This window comes from Aphelocoma coerulescens, chromosome 1, assembly GCF_041296385.1.
Source record: "Aphelocoma coerulescens isolate FSJ_1873_10779 chromosome 1, UR_Acoe_1.0, whole genome shotgun sequence".
Taxonomy (NCBI): Eukaryota; Metazoa; Chordata; class Aves; order Passeriformes; family Corvidae; genus Aphelocoma; species Aphelocoma coerulescens.
The window spans coordinates 87408680-87436151 of NC_091013.1; the positions used below are offsets into that span (position 1 = coordinate 87408680).

The 27472-nt window shown below is 37.6% G+C and overlaps 1 protein-coding gene across 9 annotated transcripts in view; it reads right to left on the bottom strand.

Annotated features, from left to right (window-relative positions):
* DLG2 (discs large MAGUK scaffold protein 2) overlaps nt 1-27472 on the bottom strand; it is a 1009135-nt gene that overhangs the window by 176067 nt on the left and 805596 nt on the right. For 8 of the 9 annotated variants that reach the window (XM_069015930.1, XM_069015936.1, XM_069015961.1 and 5 more), the window contains one exon: nt 19196-19298. In XM_069015930.1, the coding sequence (XP_068872031.1) occupies nt 19196-19298 (103 nt within the window). Of the gene's footprint in view, nt 1-14614; nt 14644-19195; nt 19299-27472 lie in introns of those variants that run through there. The other variant, XM_069015983.1, reaches the window with a different exon arrangement.

Sequence of the window (27472 nt, forward strand, 5' to 3'; positions counted from 1 at the left end):
TAATTGACAAAATGACATGCACCTTGTCTTGCTTTGTCTCTGGTTTGTCTCAATTAATGCTGACTTCAAAACAACCTGTAGAAAAGGTTTTCCTTTTGCTAAGCATCAAAATCAGTTTCTCTCAAGTTACCAAAAATTTGTGTCTATCTCTTCTGAGTTTTAACTCTGGTAAATATCTGGACTAGTCAGACTAAAATTTGAAGGGAAGTCTATAAAGGGCTATAATCTGAAACATGTTTAAGATAAAAACCTTTGTGCTTTGGAATAACATAACAAAGAATATCCTCTAGGAAGATGAGCCTGCTGGTGAAACTGAAAGATTCAGAAAGAAATAATTTGCTCCATTATTTTCAAACAAAACCTACATGAAATAATTTTATCTCTTTCTTCTATTTTTCTTTTTCTTGTATTCATGAATACATCATTACTTTTTCATTTCTTTTTATCACCATCCTATTATTAGAAGTTGCATTTTAATTATTTGGACAAATTAATTGAAATATAGGACAAACAATAGATAAAGCAATTTTCTACACAGCTTTTGTATAAATAATTTGAGATATGGGAAGTACTAGCTTTGTATTTTCTTATCCCGCTCCTGTTGATTGCTAATGCTGTAGACTTAAGTAAAATGACCAGTTTTGAACTTTATGTTGAATATTGTGCATTAAAGATTCAGTCTAGACAGAAATAAGGGTGAATGCATTTAATATACTATAAATATTTTTAGATTATTTAATAGGAAAACCTAGATTTAATTTTACTATTAACAGCCTAAGCAATAACTGCATGTTATGTATTAATGTTTATTTATTTATTGCAATTTTATATTACTCTTTTAAGGAACTTTGCTGTAACCAAACACATGACAAGCCACTTATCACAAGACCACCATCAAGAAATTCTTGCAGTCGCATGGCATACTTCCAAACATGCAAATCTCTACATCAGCTCTTTACAATGATCACAGGCAAGGCTGGACTTAATCCCAGCAGTGACACTGGAATGGGATGTTATCAGGGTAATTTAACCCATGTTTACATTTGTTGACTTGTTGAAAATTTGATCTTTTCACTGTTATTGCAAAAAATCAAATATAAGCCATGACTAACATGCTTGTATGCTGCCATGAAAATCTTTATAATTTTGATTTGGAAGATCCAATATTTTTATAGAATAAGAAGAAATTGGATTGATTAGTCTATAGGAAAAAGCCAGTGAAAGCAGAGAGAGACAGGGTATCAGAACCAGGAAAGAATTCCATGCATGTGCCTGTGTGTCCGTATGTCTCACATTTGGCCACGTAACCCTTCTCGTGCGCCCATGGGCTCTGTAAAAGACTGTCATTGACTTGGAGAAGTTCATTGGCTGGTATCTTTTGTACACACGTTCCCCACGTCACATTTTGTCACGTTTGTCATAATATGACATTTCTGCAGGCTTAAAATTCTCTTCCACCCTACACCCTCAACAGAGGCAGCCACGTCCCCCTGGACCATGGCACAAGAGCAGCAGCAGTGTGCCGGTGGCCAGCCCGAGCTCCCCACCACACCAGACCTCTACCCCAGCACTAACTACAAACAGGGCTTTGGACAGTCCCCTGGATACTTCAGGCACTATCTGGAGGACCTCCCTAGCCCTATCTGGCCCATGATACTGGGTGTCTGATACTGACTTCATGCTTTCTTTCAGGGATTCCCTAACGCTTAGAAAATCAATTTGGAATATCCACACACTGTTTTCACTGTTCTTCAAGTCCTTAACTGTACTACATGCAGGAAAACCTGACATACTTGGACAATATCACCTGACTGCTCCCTTGGGATATTGGGCTGTCTTTGCCTATTTAGTGCTTTTTGTCAGCTGTCAGAGACACCCAGAATTTTTGTGTTTTCAAAATGCCTTACTGCCAGCTTTAAGTGGGCCTTCCAGGGACTAGAGCAGTACAAAAAATTAATCCTAAATTCAATAAAATACTGCCCCCGTAAATGAGAACTTCACAAGTCCCAGCAACCTTTATCACAGACATGAAGAAGTAAATCTCCCCAGTCAGTAAGAATACAATGAATACTCTAGAAATTTATCTCACTATTTAATATCTAAATTTCTTACACAAAGCAGTTGAGGACTTCTTAAATAGCATTGTATAATAATTCCCAGACAAAAACTGCATTAAGTTACAATTGAACATACATATCAATAATTTAAGGTAAAATACATTACAGGGATATATATTTAGCCCCAAGCAAGATTTACAAACCTCAGAAGTTTACAGATCTGGTTATAGTGAAAAGAAAAACAAGGGAGATTTAAAAATTGGAAATGTGAAAACAGCTGCCTCAGAACAGTGAAATATGATGGCCACTGTGAGAGGCAGCAGGCCTTTGGCATCAGACCTATTGAAAATATTCAATTTTCTAAAGAGAAACATTCCTTGTGTAATTCTTTGAATGAAAATATTATATGGCAACCTCTATTGAAGAAGGCACTCAAAAAATCTGGCTTCAAGTATTAAATAATTGAAGAGATCTATGAATAACACTGTTTTATAATTATGTTTACTTATTAATTCTTAAAAAACTGTTTATAAAGTAAGTTATGTAACTTTTAATAATACATTTCAGTCTTGATAAAGAAATGAAGTGAAATCTCAGCTTTTGTCATTAAAACTCATCTCCTTATGGAATAATTAATTGTGTTTCCAGACTTTGTTAATTTTTTTGCCTGGGAAACATACAGACTACACTATTGTTTAAGCTAAGAGACTGAGGACCCCAGGTCACACGAAATAAAAAGATGTAGGGGTCCTGTATCATCTGAAGTTACAGAGGGATTTTAAAAATTGTACACAATTAACTGAAAGCATGAACATAATGAAACCGCTTAAAATCATGAATTATTCTTATACTTAATGCAGGACTCTTGTCACCAAAATACATTGCAAACCATGGTGCTCACAGCCATCTTTTATGCTCAAAGACAAGCCAAAAATCAGCTCACTCATGTAGTGCATACTAAAGATCGAATAAAAGCCTGGCAGCCCAGCAGATCTCTGAGTACTTTACAAATGAAAATGGACTGATACAACAATTGTTGAACATGCACAGCTTCCACTGAAGTCACAAAATGTATTTTAGGATTAAGCCACAGTCAGAGAGCCTGTTTTGGCACACTACTCATTGGAAGACCCCTTGGCTTCAAGACCCAGTGAGCTCAGCAGGGATGCTTTGGTGAATGACAAGTGCTGTACAGGCTTCTCACCAAATTTCACAATGATCTTATAATCATGCTCCATTACGCCTTGCTACATCACACCTTGTTTTACAAACAGTGCCATATGAAGGACCAAAGTGATCTGCAATACCATAACAGTAGAACAACCTAGAGGAAAAAGGCAAACAAAAGCCCCAAACCAAAACCTTGATAAGCAATGCAAATGCAAGTGGTAGAGTTAAGCAGAACCCACGATGCCTGGTTGTCAATCTTATGCTTTAATCGCGAGGTCAAGAGGCCCTCTTCTGCTGTCATTGTCACAACAGACCATGAACTGAGAGTGAAAATCTGTGGGGAAACAAGGAAAAGATGTGAAAGCACCTCTTTGGGCTTGGAAAAAACCTCTCACAGAACTCTCCTTTATAATAATCACATTGGAGGAGTGGCGACTCCTGTCTTACACACAACGTTTCAGATTCCTCTGAAGTACAGGAAAAAGTGATCTTTTCTGCCCAAGGATAAAAGCCCAGGCCATTTCTGGAACGAAAAGGAGTGGGAAAGAGAGAAGGGGCAGAGCTGGGATGGAGAAGAAAGGGAGAGCCTCAGGCAGCCAGGCTCACCCTTCCAACCAACAGCTGAGGGACACTCATCCCTTCTAGGAAGCTGGAGGCAGTTGCCTGCATGACTTTCCAAGGCTCTGGAACAAGTAAAACAGGCAAAAGGGTTTTGCAGCCTCTGCCCTCTGCAGTCCCCGCCCACTCCCTGCTCCATGCTCTAAGTCCCCTTGTTTCCATAGCCCAGTGTAAAATTTGTCATTTGTGTTAGTGTTTCACTGGGGCCAACTTTGAAAGTGGTTATGCTCCCGTTTTCTCTGGAAATAGGAATAGAAAACTGAACACTGCATTCTTTCCTATACAGAGGTTGAATTTGAAATTATTAAACAATTTAAGTCCTATTTTCTTTTTCAATATATTTACCTACCTTTTAATTTTTTTAACACTGCCTACAGCTTTCTTGCTGGTAGCCGTAATTACTTTGGAAGCTTCATAGCTTCCTATGAGCTTGTATGCAGTTTTCCAGCCATTATATTTTTGATTTCACAGGCAGGATTTTAATACATTGTCTACTGCAGCTGTAAGTCACTTAAATGTGTTAGAAAGCAGATTTCTCAGTAATTAGCATTTTATTTACAATCCTGATGTAACCAATTTAAATATAACTTGGTTTTCAAACTTAGAAACAATGTAAAGAGACTTAGGAGAGAATGCAGTACAAGTGCAAACAGCAATCAGCAGTCATTGTTTTCACTTCCATTAGTAGTAATGTTTTCTTAAAAAAATTACTAGGAAAACTTTGTGAACTGAACCACTTGTGACTCAATGGATGCTGTTAAGGTCTAAGTATCAACAGCCCTCATGCTGTTGTTTTCCAGATCTAGAAATGCTGAAGGAAAATGCTTCCATCCCTTGAAGTGGTAAAAGGAGCTGAGAAATATGTTGTGCTGTTGTTCAGCCATCCTTGATGAAGTGATAAATACACTGAGAGATTTCAAAGGCAAAATCTCTCCTCAATACAAGACAAGAGACTGCAGATAGACTGTCAGGGGGAATCTATCCATGTGACAATGCAATACCCTCCAGTTTCTTCAGAGAAGTTAAAACTCTGTTGTAAGGGGCAGAGCAATAACACCAGTGGTAAATACTGACTTTTCTGTAGCTGTTTTTTATCGATCTCTTACCGTAAGACTCATCTTAAGAGACAGCACAGCATCACACCTGGACCTTCATTCACACAAAAAGAAATATCAACCATTTGGTTACTGCTTTTGGACCCAGATTTGGCCAGCCTAAAGCCTTCCTGTGCCAAGCCTTTCCTACTCATTGCCGAAGAGAGAATGTTAAACATAATCAGATCTTTACATTTATATATATTTTCTACCACATACACTATACTTATACAATTTTTACATGTACTATAATATATAATAGTAGTAGGCGCACTGGCAGGCACGTTGACTTTAAGTCACCTGAATCTGGGTGAAAGGGAGTATAAACAAATATATAAAACCTTTTATCTTATAATATTGTTTACTTTCTCAGCAGCCTCAGATTTTCCCATGCCTCTCTATGACACCTACAGACTTATTTTGAAACACCACAGAAAGATCTCTGACAGAAGCATGTCTATAAATGCAATGCAACTTACAAAGCATAAACTCAACTTGTTTCCTGATGGTGGCAATCTGTACCCTTTTTTCAGAAGGGCACGCTTACCAGAATTGATTTCTCTCCCTAACTTCTCCTAAAATGATTATGTTTCTGACACTCAACTGAAAATATCTGCATTTGGAAAATAGTTCTGCTGTGCTCCTACACTTCTACTCTGCTCCAAAGGCCAAGCAATGAAGCACCTTATATGCTCCCGTTTGCAGGATATTCTAGGAGAGGTGACCACAATTTGAGAAGCAGAAAGTGTGGCTATGAGATACCCCAACTTTATAACAAATAAGGTAACGCAAAAGCATTTTCAAATAGAAATAATTTGGACTTCTCAACCCCTATGGTTTCGAAGTGAGATGTTTTGTTGAGCAGATGCACATTTCCATGGGAACCAGATGGATTTGTGAAAAAGTCCATTTAGTAAAACTGCTTGAATTTCCATTATGAAAGGATTCAAGCGGAAAACAGATGACCACACTTCTAATTTCCTTGAAAATAGCTTGGAGGTGAAGCCCTGGATCCAGCCAGGCCTGCCCCTACCCACAGCCTGGACTAAGTTTCTTTATTCTAGAACCAATGATACTTCATTCCCAGTACATTAAACTCATCTCATAGTCACTTATTAGACATAATGGATGCAATTTTATCTGAAATAAAATACTTATGGGGAACACACAGACAAGACAGAATATGGCAGTTACTGTGCTCAAGACAGTCAGCATTTTCCTTTGCAGCAGTTACTTCCATCATGCTGCAGGTACTTCTTCTCTTCTTGGGTTATTTTATGATAATCCTAAATCTATAAAGTTTTTGTGTAATGGCATTAATTTATGAATTCTTTATTCCAATGCAGGTTGACTCCTACCATTGAAACTTACAGTTTCTGTCCAATAACTAACACTTACATTGCTCTCTTTTTACTTTCAAAATGTAATTACTGTCTTCTTTTCTGATCCTTAAAGCTGTTTAACAAAATAATCAGAAGAGAGTTATGCAAATTAAAGGACAGATGTCGCACCCACTGCCTGTCAGAACCTCTGCTATCCCTGTGGGCCTGTTTGGTACACTTTGCTTTTGAATTTCTGCAACCATAGACTGCAGAATTTTACATCGTTGCTGAATCCAAGCCAATAATGATAACATGAACTACCTCGTGGTAGTAAACACTGAGATATGCTTAGAAACAATTGAGAAAGATTAGAATCACAGAATGTCTTGGGTTGGACAAGACCTTAAAGACCATCTGGTTCCAACCCTCCTGCCATGGGCAGGGACACCTTCCACTAGACCAGGTTGCTCAAAGCCCCATCCAACCTGGCCATGAACACTTCCAGGGATGAAGCATCTACATCTTCTCTGGGCAACCTATGCCAGTCCTCACTGCCCAACAAGTATAGATTTTTTCCCTATCATCTAATCTAAACCTGGTTCAGGTTAAAAAGCAACTAACAACCCATCATAAAGAAGATACCTCATGCTGAATAGTATTCCTTTATAAAGAGGATGAATTTCTAAGATAGATGCAAATTTCAGGTCATTTTTCAGAGGTGCAGGGCATATAATTGCAGAGAAGAAAAATAATGCAGGTATATTACTCCTGGCTGGACTGGCTGTGTATTACCCTCCAAGCCATGTAGGCAGATCATTCTGATTCAGACATTGCTTTGATAACTTTTATCAGAGGCTGCTCGAATGGTTAAGGAGTTGGGGATTTCCACACAAAATTTTGCACAAATACACACCTACACATGTGCAACACAACGGGAGGTTTAAAGGAGAAACACTGAAAAGTAGGGACACATACATACACACATAAAAAATCCTCTTACAATCGCCACTGAAGTGCCCAACTGTACAAAAAACTTCCAAATCTCACTTCCCAAATGAAATGACAGAACAGCCAAAGTATGAGGGTTTTGCACCTCTCTCTCCTGTACCCGTTTCACACTCAGCCCCTGTTGCCAAGTGCCTGTCTCTGCAAGTCAGGGGATAGCCAGCAAAATCCACACCACTCTGAGTCTCTCCAAGAAAGTGAAATATTCTTGTCTAGGAGGCATATACATTAAACTGAAACTGAAGTAACCTGACTGACTCATAACATGCTTGTTACACATTTCTTCGTGTATTTAGGCACCAAACAGCACTGAAGCAACAATTAAACTCAGTATTCAGAAATGTTGTTCAAAGTTTGTAAAACCTGAATTTTCTGTGTAATTCTGAGCTGCTGTGTGTAAACCACTTTAAAGAAAACGTGCTTATAAAGTGAAGTGCTAAAAATAATTATTGCAAGTGCTAAAAGTAATTATTGCCTAGGTTAGTCTAACATGTTTCTCTTGAAAATTGCAAAGGGAATTAGAAAGTCACAAGAAAGTACTTCAAGATGTCTGATAACAAAATTTACTGAAAAGTGACTTATGCCAGACTTCTATGCCCATGTTTAAGCTAAAAAATAGAAATAAATGGAATTTTATGAGAAGGGATCAGTCACATAATTCAGATCAGGATATTTCTATTGCAGAGCTCAATTTGAGTGAATGGCTTAGAAAACATTGTAATATTGTTGAAATCATCTTCAACCCTAAAACCAGGAGATAAATTTACTTTCTGTTCAAGATACTAAAGCTTCTAAAAGAAGATGGATTGCCAGGTTAAAATATAGGGAGATTTTATCTTCGTAGATGTATGAAGTTATATCTTTAAACTCTTCTTCACACTGAACTGTAGTTAATATTTAATTAAGAAAATTTCATTTACTTCAGCATCCATCTAAATTTCTAATTTAGCCATAATACAGTAACCCATATAGGTGAGAGAGGGTAAAATCAAAGATAATATGTACCTTCAGTGCATTTTTCTGTCGTGCAAAGGTTTTCCTACTCAAAATTAATATTGAAAAGAGGGGTTCTTTTTGAAGCTGACATGACATATGGCATTATTTCAGTGACTCTGCAGTTAATTAAGTATTTTCAATGAGCCTATAATGAAGTATTGAGATTGACAGTGAATTCTAAATCTGATTCTTATTTCTCTTGTCAGCTGCCATCGTAACAGCCATGAAAAGGCAAGTAACGTAAGGAAGAGTGACGTAGATCAAGGTAATGGAAAAAGGGGAATTTTTTGTAGAAGTAGCTCAGTAGTAAAGATTTTCAGAGGCCTTGAGTTGACTTGCTGGAATATAGTTTTATCCCAAGCACAGCTTAGTGTGCAATCTGAAGCTGTTTACCTTCTTACTTACCCTTCACACGCACCTGCAGTCTAAGAATGTGTGGAATATGATGGCTGTGATGAGATCTCTTGCAGACACCCTTTGCAGCTCTTAAAACCTGGCCCTGTGGATCCCAGATTCCAGTTTCCAATGGCTGCATGTGCGTATTTGTATGTGCGTGTCCACTCAACAGAATTTCTGTTCTTAACAATGCCGTGGTCACCTAACTATGAAATACACCTCAAATCAGTACTTTTACTTTCCCTAAAGATCATATGTATTACCACTCTCAGCAGGCAGAGATCAGAGCTAGGAAGGCACATGGAGCAGGGTAACTATTCACTGTTGTAAGTGAAAAGAAGCTGTGGATGCAAGTGCAGCACTTAGGAACTCCTGAGTAGATCTTCCCTCTACCTCTTTGTCCCTCTCTATTTAAAAATGCACATTTTATGTTTCATTTCTTACACGCTGCTGTCATTCTTCCCTGTAGGGAATAAATTCAAGATAACCAACCAATTATCTAGAATTCATTATCTTGCAATTTCCTATCTTGCCTTGAAACTCTTAATTTTGTTATTTTTCTACTGGAATCACAACTTTAAGTTGTCCATGATTCTTCCCATTTTTCTTCTCCTACATTAAAATATTGACTGTGCTAACTTACCTCAAGAAATATTCCTGAGAGAAACTCTTGTCTAGCAATAAACCAAAGGCAGAGACCTCAATGAGTTTCTTTCTGGCTTCATTAGTGGTTCACCTGTTGAGCTGGGGAAAGCAATTTGATGTCTGCATAGCTCTTTCTAGTAGCTGCTTTGCAGGGACACCAGAAGAGGTCTATTCATCTTGCCTTAGCTTTCTCCATCCAGCCTAAGTTAGCCATCAATGTTCCTTCTACAGCTGGTAAGAAGACACTCAACTCATCAATAAAGGCTGAATGACCTCAGAGAGAATTACATCTTGACTGGGAGACCTTGGGCAAGCAGCTTAGCCAATGGCCCCATATAAAGAAAACATTACTCTTTTTTTTCGTTTGTTTTTGCCTAGCTCTTTATCATAATTAAAAGCAAAGCCCTGTATGTGTCAAGAACTATAAACTTTAAAAATACAAATCATGAAAGACTGTCCCTAACATTCACTGAGAATTTTGTGCTGACAGCAGCCACAGTACTGGGCCAAGAAAATCCCTGATATGCTGTTGTCTCCTGTGATATTTATCAATGCCAGAGTAACAGCTGTCACTTTATGTCAGACTTGCTATCTTACCTCAGCATGAGATCTCCAGAATCAGGTAAAAATCTCTGCATCCTTTGGGAAAACTTCATCCCCTTGTATCATAGAATCAGTCACAGAACCACAGAACAGTTTGGGTTGGAACAGACCTTAAAGACCATCCAGTTCCAACCCTCTGCCATGGGCAGGGACACCTTCCACTAGACCAGGTGGTTCAAAGACCCATCCATCCTAGCCTTGAACACTTCCAGGGGTGGGGCATCCACAGCTTCTCTGGGCAACCTGTGCCAGTGCCTTACCACTTTTTCCCTTGCTGATGTTTTGCAAGCAGAAAAAGTGACACCAGAAACTCTCTCTTCAATTTGTCTCTTTCTAACTAAACATTGACACAAAAGCACCTTGAACTTACAAGATAGATTCAAAAGCAAAACTAAATTTTTTTCTTTTCAACAGACTGAAGAGAAGCTCTGCAGGAAACACCAGAAAAATATACTTTTAACTTCAAACTGAAATCTTATTTGCTCAGTATTTTTATATAAATTACTGCAAGGAAAGCTTAAATTTTAGTATTCATATTCTCTGGGGACATAAGCTGAATACACAAGGATTGGGCAGAACCTATATTTTATTATTATTTTAAGCACCTGAGCATTGATGATATTGACTGTATAGCGGAATGTCAGCCAGTTAATGAAGTACTTTGTATTTTCATGTCTCTACATGAAGTAATTCACCCGAAGGCACAAGAAAACCAGGTTTCTAGAGAGCTTCTGAATTCTAATATAATAAAATGTGTTAAACTGTTTGGATAAAAAAAATATTTTTGTGAAGAGTCTTCAGCATTTTTAACAGCCCAATCACCCAGGGCCAGCTATGAGTTATATAACAGCCTCTAAAGCTGAAGTTTTCCAGTTCCTAGGAAGACTAGGAGAGGCAGTGGCAATGCAATAGGACAGACTTTTATTAACTGTAAGAAAAGAAGGAAGGAAAAAAAAAATCTGACACTGAAGGTAACTAAAAAGCAAAACAACAAAGAAACAAACCATGTCTTTGCAAAGTGCAAGGGAAAGAGAACACATTTTAAAGTAAATAGATAGCAATAAAGAGGAGCTTCTCAAGTCATATGATATATGAAAGGATACCACTGTGAAAGAATTAAAATAGAAAAAATTTTGGTAAGACTTATCGCTTAAAAAGTAAACTGCAAGCAAAAACAAACACCTTTGGCACAAAAAACATTTTTCTCCAGATGAAAAGCACAATAAAAAATTCAAAAAAGAAAGAGATTGAGAAAAGATACACTGGAATGGGTTAAGAAATAGTGTCAACCTCATCCTCGTTCTAAAGTGAATTATCTTTGGGCACTCCTCTGCTCCCTCTGCAGCATACCCCCTTCTAAAAGGCCAGGACACAATCTCATACATGTCTTTGCCATTGAAAGTCTTGTTTTCTAAAAAAAAACTGTCAGGTAAGGGCAAAACCAGAGTTTTAGTGAACTCTAAGACAGGGAAGAAAATGGGGAAGAATCTGTAGCCCATACTTAACAGCTAAATGAGCACCTGCAAACATGACCCCTGTTGCAAAAAGAAAACCAACCCTTTATTTGCATTCCCAACCAGAGTTATTAATGACTACCCTAACAAAATAGCAAAAAGGAGAAAATACTGAACTTAATAAATTGTCAAAGAAAAGTAATTCATAATCTCCAGCATGAGGAATTAGCAGATCCACTTTTTCCATGTGCACATAAATATGACTAAAGCACAGAAGGCTGTGTACGAACAACAAAAAACTAAGCAAGACCTGCACTACAGATGAAGCTTAAGGGACTACAGAAAAAAAACTCCCAATCACATAACTTAATGTTTTCACATTTCAAATGAAAAGAAGAAAAGATGGGTTTTGAAGGGAAATCATGCTTTCCCTGCACAACATTGACATGGACAACTGTATATTCTTCAATGAAGAATGTACTATTCAAGGAAATTTAAAGCCTGTTGACAGAGACAAGAGCTAAAGATGGCTGAATGAAAAAATAAGTACTTAACATGAAACATTCATGAAAATGGGAATTGAGAAAGCTCAGGAGTCTGTAAGAAAACAGCAAATACACTGTAGCAGACAGGGATGACTACATTAAACACAAGCGAATCTGCAGAAAAACATCAAGAAAATATATCCATAACTTGTTTCATGCATAGATGCATAGTTGAGTGCTGACTATTTTAGAGAAAGCCAAAAAAAAAAAAAAAGAATTCTTCTTCATATAAAATATTCAGTGTTGTATGGGTTTCACTATGTAACTCTACTAGGAAAGTGATCTTTAAATTTAACAGAGGAATTAAAATATAACCTTTTGTGTCTTATGGGAAGCCTAAAAAGGTTTGACTTTACAAGAACACTTGTAATCCTTGGTGCTTCAGCTGTGGCATGTGAAGAACCCCAGAAATATCTGTCAGTGCTGGGGCAATGTCCATGAACACAGGCAGACTCAGGGACTAGAGTTAATTTGCAGTGGAGTGGAAGCTGTGGTGAGGACAGCTCAGGCAAACAGAAAGGAAATTCTGTGAGATGAGAAAATAATTTGAAAGTCAATCAGGGAGATTTTTTTAACCACCCTTTCCATTTTAAATATGCTTTAGGGGTTTTTACTTGAAGATATTGTGAAACTTGCAATGAAACGATAAAATTAAAGGCTTTTCTCCAACAATGTAAAAATGAAAGCAGCATATTCTAAATAAAATGCAGCAAATAGAGGCACAAAAACTATACCTAAGGCCAATGTTTTGCATGGTCAGGCAAACAGGTACTATCTTGGCACTGGTGCATTTGTCTGAAGGGTACCAAAATTGTATTTATTAGATCAAAAGAAAGGCAGCAAATACCAATCTCAAAATTTAACCCTGTACATTAACTGCTGACATAGCTTGGAGCACTCAAGGATTAGTTTTGAGCACAACAAATACCATTTGGTGCACTACATGAAATTGTGTATTGCAGCCACACAACTCTGTAAAACATCTTCACTAACACAGAAATCTCTGCAGCAAAGAGCCAATTTCTTGCTTACTGAACTCTGGCAGTTTTGTTGAAGCAAAACATGTTAAAACGACAAGAAGGGAGAAATAGTTTTGACAGCATCATCTGTCATGCCATCCTTGGAAACATTCAAGGCCAGATTGGATGGGACTCTGGGCAATCTGATTTATTTGAAGGTGTCCCTGATCATGGGTGGAGGTTTGGAACTAGCTGGCCTTTAAAGGTCCCTTCCAACTGAAATTATCCTATGATCTGGCTAACCTCTCTTCAATGAGCACTTCATAAACAAGTAAGGGAGGTGTAGGCCTGCCATTTAATCAGCTGGAGAAAACAATTTACTATTCTCCAACTCAGTAAAAAATCTTTATGTGCAAATAAGAAAACAGTAGAATTGGAGATGCCACTGTAAAAAAAGGGGTAAAATAAGCAGCCTTTAATATTGCTATTTGAAAGAGTCTCTTGTGTAGGAGAACTCTGGCGCCTTATCAACTATTACCAATAAATTTGGATTGGAAATAAAAATTTCCCTAGTTTTGGAACAATGCTTCTTCTCTCGTGGTTTCAAGTAAAAAAAAAAAAAAGGCTCAAATATAAGGGAAAAATATATTATCATAATGTTGAGCTTTGTTATTTATATTTTCAGTCTTTCTCAATTTTCCTAACTTAAAAAAATGGACCAAGCTTCTCAACAGAATTCACTCACTGAACTTCAGCGGGACAATCTATTAAACATACCCCTAAACTTTTTTTTTTGCTTTTTTTCATCTTTATAGTGGTGGTGTTTTCTACCTGAGGACAAGGAGAGGATTTTTCATCCCCCCAGGTGAGTAGGAGGGTACTTAGGGCAAGTATCACTTCACTATGTGCTTGTCCTGGTCTTTCTCCTCTCCCTAAGCTGCTGGCCACTCTTGGAAACTGGATCCTCAGCAAATGGGCCTTTGGTCAGATCCAGCTAGGCCATTCCAAGAGTACATTCTGTTCTTTAATGCACATGCATGAAATATAACTCTAATATCTTGCATTCTTTGGCAATTGGATACAGTGGCTTCCAGGTGAAAGCCAACTGCTGTAATGCAACTTTAGCCAAGCAATTAAGCTACATTCTTTTTTAACAGCTGGGGAAAGGGAGCTTTAATAGGGCTAGTCATGTTTCAAAGTATAGAAGTAACCTAGACAAAGATGAATAAATAAATTTTTTTTCTTTTTCTTTTGTATTTTCTACCTACCTAATTCCCACGGCAACTGGAAAGGTTAAATGTCTGAATCAGGAATTTACGTGACTGTTGTACCAAAAGAGGAGACAAGTGTTTGTACTCTGAGGCAGGAACAGGGAATTAAAAAGGGGTTAAGTGCTAAAAAATATCCATCACTTCAGAGACCTGCAGAAGTGACTCCTGGATTTTTCAGCTGGTACTTTCAATAAAGCAGATCTCATGCATCTGCAGCTCAGGCAAATGTGTAAGACAAGGGGTATTTTTTCATAAAACCTGAGGCTGCTTATAAAAGTTAGGTCTAACCTAATGTACTATGGAGTCTCCCAGAATCAGGAGCAAAAGAATAAAAAAGTAAATGTAGTATCAGAGCTGCCAGGAGTTACTTAGGTGCTGTTCTTCAAAAATTCCCTTAGCTAATGCCTGCAAAGACAGACACTGCCTCTCACAGTGTCTCTCCCTCTCACACTCTCTGTATCTAAATCTCAACTACTCACCTCACAACAGGCACCGAGCAGCAGCTCACTCAGAAAGAGCTAAAGCACAAATTCTTTCCCTGTAGTAACTTTTTAACCTCTTCAGTGTCAGCTGCTCTAATCAAACTGTAATCAATGAATGTTTTCCCTGTGTGCGAGCTGTTAAGAGAGATGGTTAATTGGCTCACTGGAAAGATTTAAATCACATGAAACTTCCAATTGGTTTAACAGTTTTCCAGGGACTGTTGTGAGGCAGTAGCTGCAGAGGTACTGCAATGCAGCACAGCTCAGCTTGCAGACCACTGACACAGAATATTTTGCAAAAATCTTAAGGCTACACTTTACCTTTTCACACTACTGTGGGGGAAAGGAACATGAGCATTTGAGACTAAAATGTGCAATAGAGCTTTTTAGCAGCTTTACTAGTAGTACTCTGGCCCCACTCCCAAGCAGTGTCTTTCAGGACAAATTGTCACTATTTCAAACAAAGTTCCCTTTTCTTTAAAAATATATTTTAGCTTAACTGACAAAATGTTGTTTCTTTCTTAATTCCTTCCACACTGAGCTGTAACTTGCAACTTTTGCCATTAAAAATCAAAATCCGCCCTGAATAAAAACCTGGAAGTGTAAAATATGTTTCCCTGTGTGGTATATATTCCATTTTAATTTCTACTTAATTGTTTAATAGGGACACGCTGTTCCAGCCCAAGGTTTTTTTTCCAGGCTCAGTTTTCATTTTGCATTTACTTCATATTTGTGCAATATTTTAAAAGAGATCTGAGAGTTGTTAAGCTGGGAGGAAAGTTAAAATGCTTCTGATTAATAAAAATTGGAGTGCAAAGCTAAATATAAGTGATTGGTTCTTCTTCTAATTTTGTTCTAAGTAGCTTTTGGTCCTTAAATTATCTTTAATTTCATATCAATCATGTGCAGAAGATGTGAGCTTCACAAGAATATGAAAGGTTATCTTTCTGAAGCCTGCAGGGACTAGTTAGTGTAGACTGAATACATCAACAAACCTCCATATGAACTACGTCCACAATGAGTATTAAGAGATCATGATGCTTAACATTAACTGACCTCCATTTACACAATACATGTGTGTACAGCATGCAGTACACAGGCTATTTTCAGGTTTTAAAATAAAAGTAAGGAATCACACAAAAAGCCCAGAATTACAGCTGCTGTTCCTAAATACGTACTTCTACTGCTGAGCTCTGAGTTTTTTAATTTCTGTGATTTGTTTTCCTCTTGCTCTTAATAATCTTTCCATAATTTTGCTCACAGAATTTACATTTCTTCTTGGATTTTCACAGTGCTTTGCCTCTTCTAGTTCTCAGAGGGATGAAGGAAATAAAGGTGGTGAGCGTAAATAAGGAAAACAGGAACTGAAGAGCAGAAGAACTGAGGAGCTGGTTCTCCATTTATACTATCCCTTGTATTTCTAATCAACAACTTTGCATGAAATCATTGTTTGTATCTTCTATTCTCCCTTTGTTCACAATATCTGTGCTCTTTTCCAGAATTTTCACCAAGACTACCTTCATCTGAGGGCCGGGCAGTGTGGTTCAGCTGAGCACCATCACCAACCACAGATCTGACAGCATTCAAAAAAATGCTGTGATGCTATTCTATTTGAGCTCATCTCTGCATTTGTGTATTCCAAACAGGATGACAAAAAAAAAAAAGGCACCACAATATTGATGGGAAAAGCTATTCAAATTGATGGTATTCAAATAGAGGATTTTTTTGGTAGGAGTTACCATTCTTAGGAGATTTGTTGCCAAGTCTCTAAACATAAATGTGAAGGAAGCTGATATGAGGCTTAGAATGGGATTCTGTTTGAAACAAGGAAAGGGACATTTAAACTTTGAAAACTGCTTCTATAGTATTCACCTATTTTTCTTTCCACAGCATAGCATAGTATTTATTTTTTTGAGAAAATATCAAGATAAGCATACTGTAAGCTTTTCTTTACTGTATAAAAGTAAGCTTTTTCTACTCACTATTTTAATTGCTAATCATCAGCTGTCTTATAGTATTGACTGGTGCTTATGTCATTGTTACTCAATACCCAAAATATCAATAGCTAAAGGTTTCATTGAATGTTTTTGTTTGCAACAACATCTAATGGCTTAATAATCTGGAAAAGATTAAGAAAATGTACTCATTAACATTTGTAGTGGCTATTCTTGGATCTCCCCAGAAAAGCCTGAAGCTGTAGTAACAACTCAGAACTTCCACTGTGAAAATGGAAGAAGCTACAAGTCAACTTAACTTATGTACTTTACTAGATTTGGAAGCATTTTATAGTGAGAAGCTCCTGAGGGAAGCACAGTTGTACAGTTTGAGGACTATTTTATGACTATGCTCCAACATAAGCAACAAGATAAGATACAGTAAATAAGAAATCAGGTATGCATTTCAAATAAAGGACAAAAAGAGTTCTGCAATAACTTTAGAATAAAAGAAGTATTTATGCTCATATAGAGTGTGTTTGTCTTTCTGTGTGACCTATAAATTTTTAAACAATTCTCTGTGAAGGTTACTTAACTCTTGAAAATTTTTTTCATCTTTCTTTGGTGTTAGGCACTTCTCAGGAAAGAGATATTTCATTTTACATCTGAATTATGCAGTTTGCATTAACCAGCATCTCATATTAAAATGAAATACTTCAGCAGTAACACAAGACATGCTGGACAACTACAGAGTACCCTCACTACTTTTAAAGATTCAATCATTTACTATAAAAAGGCAAACTTTTGGGCCCTGTTCTTCCCAAGCTTCACTCTCTGTGGTGTGTTTTGAGCTATTTGGCTGAAACAGAAAACTGGCTTTGCTTCACTGACAAGAAGTCACACCGTTGGGACTAGTCTGCCCTCAACAGGGTTTTTGGTGAACAGAGCAATGACATAGGAAAAATGGAATAAATATGCAATATAATACCTGATGGATTTCATTAGCATAATTTGAATTGTATGTTCACCAAAACTGAATTTGACACAGTACTAAGCTGCTACAATGTAGGGTACAAGTATGTCAACTAGAAGTTCGATTATAATAGGAGAAAGTTGTCAAGAGATGTGTATTTTTGTGTATCAACAATGGCACGGAACAACTGTGACATTGCAGTGATTGCTACAAGTACCCAGACACCATGGTGATAATTGCAGTGTAAAATCACTAGACAGCAAACAAGACTACTGGAACTAATAGGAACATGGTTTCATTGAGAACCCAGTGCGGATCTCTATCTGTAATGGAATTGCTTTTCAATACTTCTTCTTTGAAATACTGCTGATTATTACTCATGCATTTTTATATTAATATGTTCCATTTATTTAACTAAAGAAAGATACTTCCAATTTCATTTGCTCTCATCTGCCCATTTCTTAGTATGGCCTAATTTATTCTCTTTGGTGACTCAAGGGCAGATAAACTAATAAATGGATACTTGATTCCAGATCTGAAGCACAATTGTACATTTGACTAAAATAGAAGCTGTTTTTCTCTTTGTGTGCTATCATCAAGATCCAAAGAAATGAAGGGAAGTATCATATTGGATAAATTCTGGCAGTACTGATTCATCTTCCCTAAAAAACCCCAACTGACTAAGCATGTTATTAGAGCTAATGTTTCACCTGAGACCTACATATTTCCTAGGCTGGGCACAATCAGGCAGAACCAACTTGTGAATTGAGATAGAACTGCCTACTGAAAAACATAACACAGTGCCAGCAAGTCTTCACAGACACGTGTACTTGCCGAATTAATCGGGCAAAGACTTTCAAAGTAACAACTACTGCAGAGGAAAACCACCCTGAGTTCCAGTCAGAAGGTAAAATTCCTCTCACAAATTCCTTGAGAACCTCAGATAGTCATTTGGGTCACTGCTCAGGGACAAAAAGAAGTTCTGACCTTTAATTCTGAACTCCAAATCAATCAGTGCCTACTTCTGTCCACTGAAACTAGCTTAACCTCTAGACAGCTAAATATTAGCAAAATTTGAATGAGATGCATCCCACCTTAAATGTCTTACATTTTGCTGAATTTCCTGCTGATGCTTTTATTTAGAAAGCTGTCATTTTCTCTCATAAGTAGTTTTTATCCAGACCTAATGGCCCTGAAGGTACAAGGACACTGTCATCCGACAGTAATAATGGGAAGCTCCACACATTCTGCAGGAAGCATTTATCTTTGTCTAATTCTAATCTGACTGTTTGAAGCAATGTCAGATCTTCCTGGCATTTCTGTTCTCTCTTAACCTGTCTTTTGCACTACCTATTTCCAGGAAGAGACTAGAAAAGAACATAAAATGAGTGCTAATGAGAATAAAATTATTAACTAAGTGTTGATTACTGTCTTATTACATACACACTTAAAGAGAGCTCCTATCGTTTCATAAAATGCTTCTAAAAGCCAAGTCTGTGACAAAAATACAGCCACTTCTTTGGGACAGAATTGTCACTTTAATTTTAATTCCAGATAACTGCTGGTGATAGCTGGGAAAATCGCTATCTACAGCAGCCTCATCCTGTTAAATGAGTGGCTCCAAAGCACTTCTCTTTTGCCATCTGCCTTTCAGGTGGTTATTTCACTTACCCTCTGGCTGGTATTGTGCTATGATTGTTACCGTCTGCCCCGCTCCTTTGAGCGCAGCCGCAGCCTGCTCATGGGTAGCGCCTCGGAGATCGATGCCGTTCACCTGCGCAGGGAATGAAGATAACAACAGGTATGAGGAGCTTGGCTTTAGGCAGGGAGACAGAAGTGGGGTTCTATTGTAAATATCCAATGGATGTAAAGGTCAGATTGCCCAGATGCAGAAGCAAAAGTACAAAATCAAAAAGGCTGAGAGGAAATTTCCTATGACCGGCCAAGAGGATATGCACTGGTACCACTCACCCCACAGGTTTGACTGTGCTTAACCATGCAGATTCTCTGACCGCTATTTTTGGGTGTTCCCTGCTCTACTGAGTTTACATTTTTGGTTATGTCTTCATCAAGCAATATCATGTAATGCATTAGGTTCAAAAGACAAGTTCACTGTAATGCTTGAAGGTCACTGTAGAATACTGCAAGCAAGGAAACTGCTCTTTCAGACAAACTCTGCAGGGCCAGTCAGTAGCATCAGGAAACCCAGAGATGCATAGAGCACATCTAACAAAAGCTGCTTGTTGCAGACCTTTCAGAGCAAAAACCCCATCTACTGTTTTCTGTTCATGCAACTCCTCCGACCATTGCCTGGAAATATCCCATATCCTGCACATGACAGCAGTGGGGTTGCTATCAGACACAGCTTCCTCAACTCTGCCTCTTCAACATCCACAGATCTTTCCATAGGGTTTCTTTTTCTTAATAAATTTTGGCTGCACAAGAAATAGAAGAGGAACAGAGTAGAACAAAGCAGGAAGTCCACTCCTAAAACTCAGGGACAGTTCAGAACTCTTTTGATTTGTATTTGTGATACATGTTTTGTCAGCAGTATCCCAAAGAAGAGACAGAATTCACATACAGATTTATTAACTGCTCCAGTAACTTGAATCCTGCTTTCCAGTGGGAGCATTACTGTCTGGCTGTACTGAAGAATATTAGATTTCTTTTATTTATGTATTTATGTCTGTATGTATGTGTTTATTTATGTATTTATCTGTCTTTCCTCTCACTTACACAGGTTTTCACTTTATAATATTTTAGTGAAGAACAGGGAACTTTTGTCATGTAGCAACCTCAGCAGGACAGAAATCCTTTTCTGATTGCTGAAGAAAAGAAAAAGAAGGGAAATAAAGGGCAGGAAGAGGAAAGTGAACCATGCTATAACAAGCAAATAGGCCGAAACACTAGACCCAAATTCTCAGCCATAGCAAATATTTGTGTTTATGTTTACCTAGTACTACTGCAAGATGGCTAAGCACATATTGAAAAGATGGGGGGGGGTTTAATTTAAATTTTAATAACTTTTTAAGAATTGAAAAAATAAATTTGATTCCATAGAACTTTTTAAGTAATAGCTATTGAATTTGTTATGAATACATTTACTTAGGTCAATAATGTTTAGAAACTGGTCCATCTTAACTTGCTGTCTTTCATCAAATTTTAGAGAATGTGATGTTTTGAGAACACAATTATTGTTTACTACAGAATCACAGAGTCATAGAATAGTTTGGGTTGGAAGGGAATTCTAAAGCCCCTCTGCAATGAACAGGGACATTCAACTAGACCATGTGGCTCAGAGCCCTGTCTATCCTGACCCTGAATGTTTCCAGGGATGGTGCTCCCACCACCTCTCTGGATAACCTGTGTCTGTATCTCACCACTGTCATCATAAAAAAATTCTTGCTTATTTGCATGACAAAATCTAGTCCTTACTAGTATGCAAACAACATTTAAACTATTACTCTTAGAAAAACTAATTTGTGATAGCAATAATATAAAGCCCAGGAAATTGACCAGAGTTTCTGATCCAGAAGACTGCATGATACTGTAGAACTGTTGACTGTACACAGAAATTATGAGCACAGGGCAAATATAACAGAAAAACTTCATAATTTAACACAGGAATCCTCACTTGTCCCAGCTCCCTGTGATGTTATAATGGCTGGTGGAAGGTTTCAAAAAAAATGAGCCAAAGGTTCAAAAGCTTCCATTAAAGTCATGCACAGCAACCTCTGGGAATCACTCACTGAAATTCAGTCTAGGAATATAGGACCCTAGAGAGCAATAATTAAGTGCATTCTAAAAGAACAAAGGAGAGAATCAGAACTTTCTGTGTCATAAAAATCTAACATATTTTAATTTACAACAGTGAAAAATATCTAAAGAGGGAGATGATGTCAGCTAGGACTTTGCAACCTCTGTGGAGAATACCAGCTTCCTGTAAGGAACACAACACTTAGGCTACTGCTGTAGAAAAAGAGGTTCTGTTCCCTACTTTTTCTCAGTGATGGTGTTATGACACTTGATATTGCATTGCACTGAGCACAGATGTACCAGCACTACAATCACTCAATAACTCTGCACTATAGCCATGGTTTTGTGAAGTCTGAGCAGAATCCCTAAATTTAGGAAGCACAGTGCCTATATCATGACATAAAGGAAACATCAGCCTTGATTCTGTGTCTGAAAAAGACAACTTTGAAGCCAACTAACCTTTCCTTTAATAGAGACCTTAGTTCTAATCTGTGTGCTTTTCCCTTTCATAACTGGAGTCCTTGAGAGAGTCCAACAAAAGAATAGGATGATCTGAAGAAAAGCTTAAAGGAAAATTCCTGGATTCCTGAGCTCCTGAACTGGGGAGATGGATATGGATGATGTCACCTGGTCAGCAGGTTCCAAGAAAAAAAAAATTAACAGTTTTGTTCAGGCTTAAGTTTGAAGACTGTAGATTATGAGAGGACACAAGCCTTTCTTAAGCAACATAGGGAAACACTGTGGTGGTCTCTAAAAGTCCTGTTAATAGTAGGGAAGATTTAAACATCATTAATACATCCCAATAATCTCTCTATAGAAAAAAGGAGAGGATGTCTGAAAGAATAAGGAAATCACATGCTTATTCTCTTTCTCCTCTGAGAAACAATAGTTCTGTGTCTATGTGAGCTAATAAGAACAATCCTAATAATGCATCAAGACTGTGAATATAAGACAGGAATTTCACTGAAGTTTTTACACAAACATTTTTCACTTCTCCACAGAAAAACAAGAAGCCACTGTAATGGCAGCTGACTACTTTCTGCCCTTTGCACCCTTGTTTTAGAAGAAATGATTGCCTAAGGTACAAACACAACACATTGTAGTGAATGGATTTCCCTGATACTAATTTCACTTTTCTGTTAGGATATAAGTGGGGATAGACACTTGAAGACTTAGAGGCCTGAGTGGGTGAAATCAAAAGAGCAAGGAAAAGAAATTTCAGATAAAATAACACATAAATTTTATCTTCTGCAATTTTTGTCTAGATGATAATCTAGCTAGGCAAACCAGATTACGTAATGTTGAACATTAGGTTGACTACATTAGGTTGCCAAAACAGTGATCTCCCTCTTGAAGGTCCACAGCTGCAGAAAAAAAATCAAATAACCACTGCCAAATAGATAGGGAGAGGTCTGTTTGCATGTTATTTTACTCACCAACAGTGACAGAATCTCACTGTAGGATAATAGGTATTCATTTTAGAAATGATTTATAATCTAGTTTGATTTTGTGAAGAACAAGAAGAGTAGATGTTAACTTGATTTCTGGGTATCATTTCCCCCTATTTAAAAGCAAATATAATCAACTCCCAAACCTTCTAGTTGAAAAACATCATATTCATGTAGCAGCATTAAATCTTGATGAAAGGCACCATTAGTTTATATGTTTTAATCACATTTTTACCATCAGAGCAAAATGAAGAAGAATTTTGAAAGAATAAAATGAATAATACTCAGTCTAGTCTCTTCCTGCAAAACAATATCTTAATGTAATGTCTCATAATAATTGCGTGCAGTGACATTTTTCCCAATATGACTTCATTGCAAATTGTTAAATCTGATTAAAATGACTGCTTTTAATTAATTGAATGTAATTTTTGTGAAGAATAATCAGTAAAACAAAGTTAAAAAAATCAGAAAAAGGTGCAAGTGTGTGCAGCAAAAGTTAATAAATATCAAAGATGGTTTGGTTGTTCGTTGTTTTTGTTCTTCTATAATAAATGGACTTGCTTCTTTAGAAAGTATTATACAATAAGCAAAGTAGCTGTTCTGAGCTTGACTGCACAGCCCTGATGTCCTGGCCCAGGATGCACTTGACTGCACAATTTCTGATGCCTAACTTCAAAATGAATTTGACATAATGGAAATAAGAAGAGCCTGCAGCTTATACAGAAGTCTGTTTCTTCTGCATGCTGCGGCAAAAAGCTGCTCGAAAGCTTACAAACAAAGAGGAGTGCTGCAACAGAAGGTTAGAGTTGAAAACTACAGTCAAAATTAAATTGAGATGGAGAAAAAGATGCAAGAATAGCTCACAGTAGTTACTGGGCCTTTGCACTGGTTGACTCAAAATAAAGCATGATCTACTTCATTTAATACTGAATCATAATTGAAGTGAAAGGTCAGATTTACTTTTTGCACAGATTGAACTCTTATAAAACTGGAAGAGTTATATTCCCTCAAAAATATTTGAGTAGCCCATATTAGCACAAATTGATTGTGTTCTGAACAGACTTGTTGCTGTCTGGTTGTCTTCTAGAAAGTGAACATGATTTGTATGTAAGTCATTCAAACAGAAGCTAGCAGAATAATCTGGTTTCTTTAGCCATTTCTTTCTTTGGGCCACCTTATTTTGTGTTTGTACAGTGGTTAAATGAATACTTGGAACACCTTGTTGGATTGGAAAAGAAAGGAAAAACACATCCTTTCCTGGGGGAGGAAACATAAAGGATTTATTTTCATTTCTTCCTTAAGTTGTCACTGACATAGTACATGCTTTTATACACTAAATTAAAAGGTGAAGGAAAGGCATTCTTTTACCACAGAACGAACAATAGAGCAGATTTTTCAAGTTCTGTCTAAATTCTTTTCATAAAATAAGAGCTTTTGGTGCCTGAAAAAGCAAACAGAAGTCTGAATAATGACAACTCTTTACAGCCAGAATTCCTATTGTTTGCATTCAGAGAGGATACAAAGAACCCTATTTATCTGCCGTAATTTTGCACATCAATTTAAATATTCTCAAGCATATTATCAGGAGATGAGAGGAAAGCTGGGCCATGCTCTCCAGCAGTCCTGCTTAGTCACTGGGAATGTAAAACAGGGAACATTGGGAAAAAGCCCATTAGGGATGACCTACTAGGAACACGTCTGAGGAAGACCTTCCCCACAAGCAGGTGGAATAACCATTCTACTCAACGGCCCCCACAACTCTTGACGAATGATAGAGGTCACCAAAAAGCACAACTCTAAGGAACCAGGGTGTGTTGCCAAAGTACAGCCTTTGAGCAGCTTTTTGCAAAGCGAAGGCCACACATCCTGCCTGAGGCCGAGGCTCTGTTGGGTGCTGCTGGAAGAGCTGTGGAAGTAAAGCAAGCTCAGCACCATGGACAATCTGGGACATGGCTGTGGGGGGGGGGGAACCCAGCAAAGGAAATGCTGATATGGGACAGTCTTTGCCTTGCTACTGAAGAAAAGGTTTACAAACAGAGAGATAGAAGAAATGCATGGGGGAGTCTTCACTCTCCAGCTTAGCTTCTGCTATAGTTTCAAGCTTGCTTTATTGCTTTTATCTCACTTTTCTCAATTCTGATATTTTCCTGAGCCTACACTTTCTACTGTTTAGTTAGAGCTGCACAGAGAAGCACAGTGGTTTTCTCATTCTCAACTCCACTGAAAACATAGGATCATGTCCTGTCTGTTGTTCTCCATGCCCAGCATCCTCCTTCTCTCTTTTTATGGGCTAGCAATTTCAGTGACCTTTACAATTTTCCTTGTCTGGCTACCTTGGAGTTACAAGTTTTGCCTCTAGTAAGCAGTTCTTTATGCTCTGATGAGCTGGATGTTCTAGAGGCAAACTCCTCTCTCTGGAAAACAAGAACCACCATGGGGGTATAAGCTGTATCGTGCCTTTTTCTGCCAGGAACCTTAAGGAGACAGCTAAGCCAAAAGAAAGAGATATCAAAGCATAGTTGAAGTAGAAAAGAAAAAAAAAAATTATGTTCTTGAAGAGGTGTCTTGCACACACTGCCTTTTACAGTAGGAACAAACAAGTTTTCTGACTCACCAGACCACATGAATCATTCCAAATGGCACCTGTTAAGCCTAGAACCATAGGCAAAGACATGTTTTAACCCAAACTGTACAGAAATTCTGATACAAGATCTGCTTCCCATGCAATTGTAGCTTTTATGAGTGATCCCAGATTTGCAAACTTTGAAGTAATTTCACTGAAGTGACATCTTAAGAGCCATTTCCCCTCAATTCCTTTGAAATTCAGAATTCCTCAAAACTAGTTTAATAAATAAAACTAGTTTAATAAGTAAATGACAGCATATGAAAAGTTCACATAGGCTCCCTGGAGCCTGAATGGACATGAAACTTATTTTACTCAGATCACTAAATAGCTACCAGATTGTTCAAGTACCAACCTGAACTGGACGGGATTCAGCAACTACAAGGTGATCAAAGGCATTTTTGTCATATTACTAAATAGTAAATTTGAGACAAAGGAACACATACTTTTTGTATATTAAGCCAAGTGGTATTACCAGTGAAAAATACTAGCTAACTACACAGGCCAGTGTTTATTAACTGATTTAAAAATAAATATAAACAATATTTTTCATCAGTTTTATACATGAAACATCCATCAAACAGAATTGTTAGTAAGAATATTAGTTACTGTTAAAATGGAGAGCTCATAATTAGCTCTTAAATTCAAATCTAGTCGCTACTTTTTTATTTTCTCACCTTTTGTGTGGTCAATCAGTTCCTGCCACCACCTAATTTCATGGATCTCACTACAGTGTCACCTTTAAAAGCATTCACACATTCCATTTCTTTTGCTGTTCCTGCTCTCTTTCTATTCTGAATTGGTAAAATATCAAACTGTCCATCCTCTCTCCTACAGCTTTTACTTTACACATGACTGTTACTTCCATTCACTTTCCTGCCTTTCTGACACATCCCTCTTTCTCTCTAATTCTGTTTTCAGCATTTGTATTTTCTTATCTCCTGTTCTCATCCTGGGTCATTTAGACATGCCCTTTTAGTAGCAGTTATTCAATATACCTTGGTGTCCATGTACTTCTAAAAGGTACTTTTCCTTATGCAGTAACTGTTTCCTAAATTAACTCTCACATTTGCAAGCATAAGTGAATGGATATAACTAAACCAGCATTGTTCAATTTTACTCATAATGCTGCAGAGTTTTTGCTTCACATTTGAATTTCAAAGGATAGTATAAGCAGAAATAATGATTGAAATTCTCTTGCTTCTGAAATGAGGTAAAGGTTTCCTTTTTAACAAGTTTCTTATACCTCAAAGATGGTAAGAACTTAATTTCAGCTCAAGCCAACAAGAAATAGGTACTTGGGAACTGAAATGAAAAGGCAAAACAATTTTAGAGGCTGCTTAGAGACAGAAGCGACGCTGAGCACTGAGTTAGTGATGAATTCAAAAACTGATATCCTTGCCTTGACCTCTGCTTGATAGGTGTTTTCATATTTCCACATCACAGAGTAGGGCACTGTGGCCTGTGAGAGGTGAGATGGCCATTGGCTGCTGCCATGGCAAATCCATACTGATCTCAACCCAGTGACCAGGAGGCAATGTGTCAATGGCTGAGTGGTACTGTCTTTCTGGAATGATGTAAGTAAATGTTCAGTGCTCACATTTCATATTAAAACTCCCTGAAGCACAACATTCATAGTTTACTTGTGGCTCTACAGATGAGGATTATGACACAGACACTTTGAATAGACAAAGCTCTGTACTCTCAAATAAACCATGTTTTTTATAAGCAGTGGAAAGGAAATAGCTCATGTGTTCTCTAAGTGATTTTCCTTTTGTTACTGTTCTGGTGGCTTGCTTAATCAGATTCTTAATTTTTTAAAAAGATCTCAGAAAACTCTTCCAACAAACTATTGCTCATATCCCTCCAATACCCTATTTAATGGATGGCCAATTTCCATTACTTTGCAGCTTGTGTCACAAGATAATTTTTTTGATCACTCAGAAACCCAAAACTGACTGGGCAGTAGAGCAGAATGATTCCTGGAGACTAGTTAGTTTGAGCACAAGGCAAAAGCCCAGCCTGAGGCAAAGATCTGAATGAATAAAGCTCAGGGATTTTAGCCATTTTGTCCAGCAGTAGCAGCTTGGCTTTCACTTTTTCACTGTGGGCCTGGCAGTG